Consider the following 8,484-nt stretch of genomic DNA (forward strand, 5'->3'; position numbering starts at 1 on the left):
CAGGCTCCACTTCTAATTCTCTTGCTTTTTCCACCACATCTGCAGTTACTTCCTGCACTGAAGTCTTGAACCCCTCAAAATCATCCATGAAGGTTGGAATCAACTTCTTCCAAACTCCTGTTAGTGATGATATTTGACCTCTTCCCATGAATCACAAATGTTGTTTCTAAGAATGGTAAATTCTTTACAGAAGATTTACTTTGCCAAAATCCAATAGAAGAATCATAATCTTATGGCAAATAATAGCGTTACAAAATGTATTTCTTAAATACTAAGGCTTGAAAGTCAAAATTGCTCCTTGATCTATGGACTGCAGAATGGATGTTGTGTCAGCAGGCATGAGAAAACATTAATCTTATACATCTCCATCAGAGCTCTTGGGTGACCAAGTGCATTATCAGTGAGAAGTAATACTTTGAAAGGAATCTTTTTTTCTGAGCAATAGGTATCAACAGTGGGCTTATTCAGTAAACCATGTTGTAAACACATATGCTGTCATCTGTGCTTTGTTCCATTTATAGAGCACACGCAGAGTAGAGTTAGCATAATTCTTAAGGGCCCTAGGATTTTTGGAATGGTAAATGAGCACTGGCTTCAACTTGGTCACCAGTTGCATTAGCCCCTAACAAGATAGCCTGTCTTTTAAAGCTTTGAAGCCAGGCATTGACTTCTCCTCTCTAGCTATGAAAGTCCTAGATGGCATCTTCTTCCAATATAAGGTTGGTTTTTTTGTTTTTGTTTTTGTTTTGTTTTGTTTTTAAAGATTTTATTTATTTATTTGAGAGAGAGAGAATGAGAGAGAGAGAGCACATGAGAGGGGGGAGGGTCAGAGGGAGAAGCAGACTCCCCGCCGAGCAGGGAGCCCGATGCGGGACTCGATCCAGGGACTCCAGGATCATGACCTGAGCCGAAGGCAGTCGCTTAACCAACTGAGCCACCCAGGCGCCAAGGTTGTTTTTTATACACTGAAAATCTGCTGTTTAGTGTAGCCACCTTTTCTAATTATTTTAACTAGATCTTCTGGATAACTTGCTGCAGCTTCTCCATCAGCACTTGCTGCTTTACCTTGTACTTTTATGCTGTAGAGACGACTTCTTTCCTTAAACCCCATGAACCAACCTCTGCTAGCTTCCAACTTTTCTTCTGCAGCTTCCTCACCTCTCAGCCTTCATAGAACTGAAGAGAGTTAGGGACTTGCTCTGGATTAGGCTCTGGCTTAAGGGAATGTTACGGCTGGTTTGATCTTCTATTCAGACCACTAAAACTTTCTCCATATCAGCAGGAAGGTTGTTTCACTTTCTTATTCATGTATTCACTGGAGGAGCACTTTTAATTTTTCAAGAATTTTCCCTTTGCCTTCACATCTTGACTGTTTGGCACAAAAGGCCTAGCTTTTGGCTTGTCTTGGCTTTTGGCAGGCCTTCCTCACTAAACTTAATCATTTCTAGCTTTTGGTTTTGAGAGAGAAATGTATGACTCTTCCTTCAGTTGAACACTTAATGGCTATTGTAGGGTTATTAATTGGCCCAATTTCTTTTTTTTCTTCTGAGTTTTTATTTAAATTTCAGTTAGTTGGGGCGCCTGGGTGCCTCAGTTGGTTAAGCGACTGCCTTCGGCTCAGGTCATGATCCTGGAGACCCGGGATCGAGTCCCACATCGGGCTCCCTGCTCGGCAGGGAGTCTGCTTCTCCCTCTGACCCTCCTCCCTCTCATGCTCTGTCTCTCATTCTCTCTGTCTCAAATAAATAAATAAAATCTTTAAAAAAAAAAATTTCAGTTAGTTAACATACAGTGTAATATTAGTTTCAGGTGTAGAATTTAGTGATTCATGACTTATACATGAAACACTTGGTGCTCATCACAAGTGCACTCCTTAATCCCCATCACCTATTTAACCCATATCCCCAGCTACCTCCCCTCTGGTAACCATCAGTTTGTTCTTTACGGTTAAGAACCTGTTTTTTGGTTTTCCTCTCTTTTTTTTCCCTCTAATGTTTGTTTGTTTTGTTTCTTAAATTCCACATGAGTAAAATCATGAGTTAAATTTGTCTTTCTCTGACTTTCACTTTAGCATAATACTCTCCAGCTCCATCCACATCATTGCAAATGGAAAGATTTCATTCTTTTTTATATTTGGCCCAATTTCAATACTGTTGTGTCTTAGGGAATAGGGAGGCCATGGAGAAGAAGAGAAATGGGAGAACTGCCAGTCCGTGGAGCAGTCAGAACACACATTTATTGATTAAGTTCTCCATCTTATATCGTTCATGGTGCCCCAAAACGATTACAACAGTAACATCAAAGATCACTGACCACAGATCACCATAACAAATTCAACAGTAATGAACAAGTTTGAAATATTACGAGAATTACCAAAAATGTGACATGGAGACACAAAATGAGCAAATGCTATTGGAAAAAATGGTACCAATAGACTTGCTCCATGAAGGATTGCCACAAACTTTCAGTTGTAAAAAACACAATTATCTGTGAAGCACAATAAACAAAGCACAATAAAATGAGGTATGTCTGTATTTATACTTATATTTGTATTTGTATTTATATTTATTTAGCTATTGTAATGTTTGGCTCATGAAATTATGGAGATTGGCAAGTCCCAAGGTCTGCAGTTGGCAAACTGGAGACCTAGGAGAGCCAATGATATAGTTCCAGTCAGAGGGCCAGCAGGCTTAATGTCCAGGAAGAGCCAATGTTTCAATTTGAATTCAAAAGCAAGAAAAATTCACTCTTACTCAACGTAGGGTCAGCCCTTTTGTTCTATTCAGGCTTTCAACTGAATGGATGAAGCTTACCCACATTGGCAGGTAGGAGGGGGAGCAGGAATCTGCTTTACTCGGTCTATCAATGTTCAGCTTATCCAGAAATACCCTCACAAACACATTCAGAATGTTTGACCGAATACTTGGGTACTCCTTGGCCCTATCGAGTTGACACAAAATTAACCATCACATAAGTCCTTTGTCCTATATATGTATTATAAGTATTCTTTTCCAGTCTGTAACTTGTCTTTTAATTTTAATTAAAATCCATTTGACCAACTTTTTCTTTTACTGTTTGTGGGTTTTGTGTCCTATGTAAGAAATTTTTGTTTACTCCATGTTTGCAAAGATTTTCTGCTATACTTTCTTCTAGAAGTTTTATAGCTTACATTTTATGAGTAGTTTTATAATCTACTTTTAGTTAATTTTTGTTTATATGATGAGTTAAGGGTTGAGGTTCATCTTTATTGATATTGATAGACAATTGTTCAAGAACTTTTGATGAAAAGATTATCCTTTCCCCACTGAATTGACATTGAAACCCAACCAACCATATGTATGTGGGTCTAGTCTGTTCCATTCATCTAAATGTATATTCTTACACCATCAAATACCACAATGTTTTGATTATTGTTGCTTTCATGTTTCTTTCATGCAAGTATTGAAGTAAAGCAGTATGGGTCCTCTATCTTTGCTTTTTTTTTTTTTTTCCAAAATTGTTTTGGCTACCCTGAGACCTTTGAATTTCCATATAAGTATTAGAATTAAGTTATCAATTTCTTTGGAAAGTCCTGCTGAGATTTTGATTGAAACTATATTGAATATATAGACCAATTTAGGAAGGATTGTCATTTAAATAATATTTAGTCTTCCAGTCTGTTTATCCTATATCTCTCCATCTATTTAGTCTTCTTTAATTTCACTTAGCAGAGTTTTATAATTTTTAGTATACAGGACTTATATATACTTTGTAAAATTTATCCCAAATTATTTCATGTTTTTAATACAATTTTAAGTGATAACTTTTCCATTTTTTAATTTTCCAACTGTTCATTGTTTACTAGCATAGAATACAATTGATTTTTGTGTATTGATCTTATATACTGAAATCTTTTGGTTGTAGATATAATTTAGTAGCTATTAGAACTAATTCCTTAGAGTTATACATAAATCATGTTGTCTGTCAATAAAGAGAGTTTAACTTCTTTCTTTCCAATGGATACCTTTTCCCCCTTTCTGTTACCTTGTTTAGCTGGTTAGTATCTCCTAAAAATATTGATTAGAAGTGATGAGAGCAGGCTTGCTTTCCTTGTTTCTGGTCTTAGGGGGAAAGTACCCAATATTTCACCATTAAAAATAATGTTAACACACGCAGCCAACACGGTTGGTGGTTGCCGGTGGTGTGGGGTTTCTTAAAACTGTTCCCTGCAGAGCCAGTCAGCAGCCAACATGTCTAACAGAAACAATAACAAGCTGCCCAGCAACCTGCCGCAGCTACAGAATCTGATCAAGTGGGATCTGCCAGCCTACGTTGAGGAGTTTCTACAGCAGTATAATCACTACAAATCCAATGTGGAGATTTTCAAATTACAACCAAACAAACCTAGCAAAGAACTGGCAGAGCTGGTGATGTTTATGGCACAGATTGGTCACTGCTATCCAGAACATTTAAGTAATTTTCCTCAAGAGCTGAAAGATCTTCTCTCCTATAATCACACTGTCTTGGATCCAGATCTTCGAATGACATTTTGCAAAGCTTTGATCTTGCTGAGAAATAAGAATCTCATCAATCCATCAAGTTTGCTAGAACTCTTCTTTGAGCTTCTGCGTTGCCCTGATAAGCTTCTGCGAAAGACTTTATACACACATATTGTCACTGATATCAAGAATATAAATGCAAAACACAAGAACAATAAAGTGAATATAGTGTTGCAGAATTTCATGTACACCATGTTAAGAGATAGCAATGCAACTGCAGCCAAGATATCTTTGGATGTGATGATTGAACTCTACAGAAGAAACATCTGGAATGATGCCAAAACTGTCAATGTGATCACAACTGCATGTTTCTCTAAGGTCACCAAGATATTAGTTGCTGCTTTGATATTTTTCCTTGGGAAAGATGAAGAGGAAAAACAGGACAGCGACTCAGAATCTGAGGATGAAGGACCAACAGCAAGAGACCTGCTAGTGCAATATGCCACAGGGAAGAAAAGCTCCAAACACAAGAAAAGGTTGGAAAAGGCTATGAAAGTGCTCAAGAAACAAAAAAAGAAGAAGAAATCAGAGGTCTTTAACTTTTCAGCTATTCATTTGATTCATGATCCCCAAGATTTTGCAGAAAAACTACTAAAGCAGCTAGAGAGCTCTATGGAGAGGTTTGAGGTGAAAATGATGCTCATGAACCTCATCTCGAGATTGGTGGGAGTTCACAAGCTTTTTCTCTTCTATCCATTTGTGCAAAGGTTTCTGCAGCCCCACCAAAGAGAAGTAACAAAGATCTTTCTGTTTGCTGCCCAAGCATCTCATCACTTAGTACCCCCAGAGATCATTCAGTCAGTGCTCATGACTGTGGCCAACAATTTTGTCACCAACAAGAACTCTGGGGAGGTCATGACAGTAGGAATCAATGCTATAAAAGAGGTAAGAGCTCAATGTCCTCTAGCCGTGACTGAAGAACTTCTCCAAGACCTGGCTCAGTATAAAACACACAGGTAAGAATGTGATGATGTCTGCTAGAACTTTGATTCAACTCTTCCGAACACTGAATCCTAAGATGTTGCAGAAGAAATTCCGGGGTAAGCCTACAGGGGCTTCCATAGAAGCAAGAGTGCAAGAATATGGAGAATTAGATGCTAAAAATTACATTCCAGGAGCAGAAATTCTAGAAGTTGAAAAAGAAGAGGATGCTGAAAACGATGAAGATGGGTGGGAAAGTACTAATCTCAGTGAGGAGGCAGATGCCGATGGTGAGTGGGTTGATGTGCACTGCTCTTCTGATGAAGAACAGCAAGAAATATCCAAGAAGCTCAACAGCATGCCCATGGAGGAGCGGAAACCCAAAGCTGCAGCCATTAGCACGAGCCAAGTTTTAACTCAGGAAGACTTCCAGAAAATCCGCATGGCCCAAATGAGGAAAGAACTCGACGCTGCCCCAGGGAAAGCCCAAAAGAGGAAATATATTGAAATTGATAGTGATGAGGATCCCAGGGGTGAGTTACTTTCTCTTCGGGACATTGAACGCCTTCATAAGAAGCCAAAGTCTGACAAGGAGACAAGACTAGCAACGGCAATGGCTGGAAAGACAGATTGAAAAGAATTTGTGAGGAAGAAAACCAAAATGAACCCATTTTCCAGTTCCACAAATAAAGAGAAGAAAAAACAGAAGAACTTTATGGTGATGCGATATAGCCCATAATGTCCGGTCAAAAAACAAGTGCTCCTTCTGAGAAAAGCAGCTGGCACTACGAGATGCACTTTTGAAAAAGAGAAAAAGAATGAAGTAATCTCCAAGCAAATTTTCCATTCCAAGAAGAATGCTAAATTTGTATCATTATTTTGAAAATTAGTTAATCAAAAATATTTATTTACATTAAAAAGTCCTGAAGCACTATATTGTGAAAAACATAGTAAACTTGGTAGCAATTTAAAAAGAATAATAATAATGTTAGCTTGTATAGCTATTTATCAAGTTTATGGTGTTGCCTTCTATTTTCTGTTCGCTGAAAGTTTTTATTGTAAATATATATTAAATTATGTGAAATGCTTTTATGTATCTATTGAGATGGTCTCATTTTTCTCCATTACTGTTATTATCCTGAATTAAACTGACTGATTATTGAATGTTATATCAATCTAGCATTCCTGGGTTAAACCATAAATGTTCATAATGTATTATTCTTTGTTATATATTGATGGATTTGGCGTGCAGTGTTAAGAATTTTCCTTGAATGTCCATGAGGGATTTTTTCTGTAGTATTTTTCCTTCCTATAATGACTTTGCTTGGTTTTAGTACCGTGGTAATGTGGGACTCATAAAGTGAGTTAGGAAGTGGTCACATTTCCTATATTTTCTGAATGATTTGGCACAGAATTATTATTCTTATTTAAATGTGTGATAGGATTCATCAGTGAAGAAAATTGTCCTTGGCATTTTCTTAGTGGAAAGGAATTTAATAACAAATTCAATTAAAATTCAATATATATCTATTCAGATTTTATATTTCTTCTTGTGTTTGAGTAATTTTGTCTTTCAAGGAATTTATCCATTTCATCTAAATTTATAAAATATGTTGGCATAGAATTGTAATATTCCCTGATTATACAGTAAAGGAGTGTATGGTCTGTAATAATACAATCTCTCATTCCTGATATTGATAATTTATGCTTTTTCCTCTTTTTCTTAAACAGTCTAATCTAGAGATTTATCAATTTGATTGATTTTTAAAAGAACCAGTGTTTTGCTTCATTACTTTTCTTTATTGTTTATAGCTATAAATTTCCCTCTAAACACTGCTTTAGTTGTGCCCCACAAATTTTTATACATTATTTTTTTTTTAAGATTTTATTTATTTATTCATGAGAGACAGAGAGAGAGAGAGGCAGAGGGAGAAGCAGGCTCCCAAGGAGCAGGAAGCCCGATGTGGGACTCGATCCCAGGACCCTGAGATCATGACCTGAGCCGAAGGCAGATGCTTAACCATCTGAGCCACCCAGGTGCCCCTATACATTATTTTTTATATTTATGTGTTGCTGTTCATTGAGTTCAAAAGAGTTTCTAATTTCCCTGCAAATTTTTCTCTGAGCCATGGCTTATTTATAAGTGTGCTATTTAACTTTCCAATTTTGGAGGACTGCAGGTAGCTTTTTGTTGTTGACTTCAATTTAATTCCATTGTAGTCAGAGAATATGTGTATGATTTAATATTTTTCAAAATTAATTGAGATTCCTTTCATGCATTAGCATATAGTCTATCTTAGTGAATGTTTCAGGTACATTGGAAAAGAATATGCATTCTGCTATTGGGGGGAGTAGTCTATAAATGTCCATTAGGTCAAATTTGTTGATAGATTTGATCAGGTCTTATATATATTTACTAATTTTCTACCTTCTTATTTTGTTAATTACTGATGATGGTTATAATCTTAAGGGCGGGCTCCACACTTAGCAGGGAGTCTGCTTCTCTCCCTCTTCCTCTCCCTCTGCCCCTCGCCCCACTCATGTGCATGCACTCTCTTTCTCTAAAATAAATAAATAAATCTTTTTTAAAAAAGGAATTGTTATAATCCTTTAGTTTTTGTTTGTCCTGGAAACTCTTTATCTCTCCTATTCTGAATGACAGCCTTGCTGGATAAAGTATTCTTGGCTGTATATTCTTCCCATTTAGCACATTGAATGTATCATTCCAGTCCTTTCTGGCCTGCCAGGTCTCTGTGGACAAGTCGGCTGCCAGCCTTATGTGTCTACCCTTGTCAGTTAAGGACCTGTTGTCCTGAGCTGCTTTCAGGATTTTCTCTTTATCTTTGAAATGTGTAAGCTTCACTATTATATGTCAAGGTGTTGCCATATTTTTATTGATTTTGAGGGGGGGAATCTCTGTGCCTCCTGGACTTGAATGCCTGTTTCCTTCCCCAGATTAGGGAAGCTTCAGCTATAATTTGTTCAAATAAACCTTCTGCCCATCTCTTCCTCTCTTCATCCTCTG

At 37.2% G+C, this 8,484-nt stretch overlaps 1 protein-coding gene across 1 annotated transcript; it reads left to right on the forward strand.

Annotated features, from left to right (window-relative positions):
• Positions 1-4,167: 4,167 nt before the first annotated feature.
• LOC123854024 (protein SDA1 homolog) lies at positions 4,168-6,414 on the forward strand. The gene is given in 3 exon segments (XM_045888998.3): positions 4,168-5,494; positions 5,496-6,192; positions 6,194-6,414. Coding segments are annotated over 3 exon segments (2,055 nt in total). The 5' UTR covers positions 4,168-4,229; the 3' UTR covers positions 6,287-6,414.
• Positions 6,415-8,484: the final 2,070 nt, after the last annotated feature.

This window comes from Mirounga angustirostris, unplaced genomic scaffold (genome assembly GCF_029215605.1).
Source record: "Mirounga angustirostris isolate CCGP_5_RB_7025 unplaced genomic scaffold, mMirAng1.0.hap1 SCAF_11, whole genome shotgun sequence".
NCBI classification, from domain to species: domain Eukaryota; kingdom Metazoa; phylum Chordata; class Mammalia; order Carnivora; family Phocidae; genus Mirounga; species Mirounga angustirostris.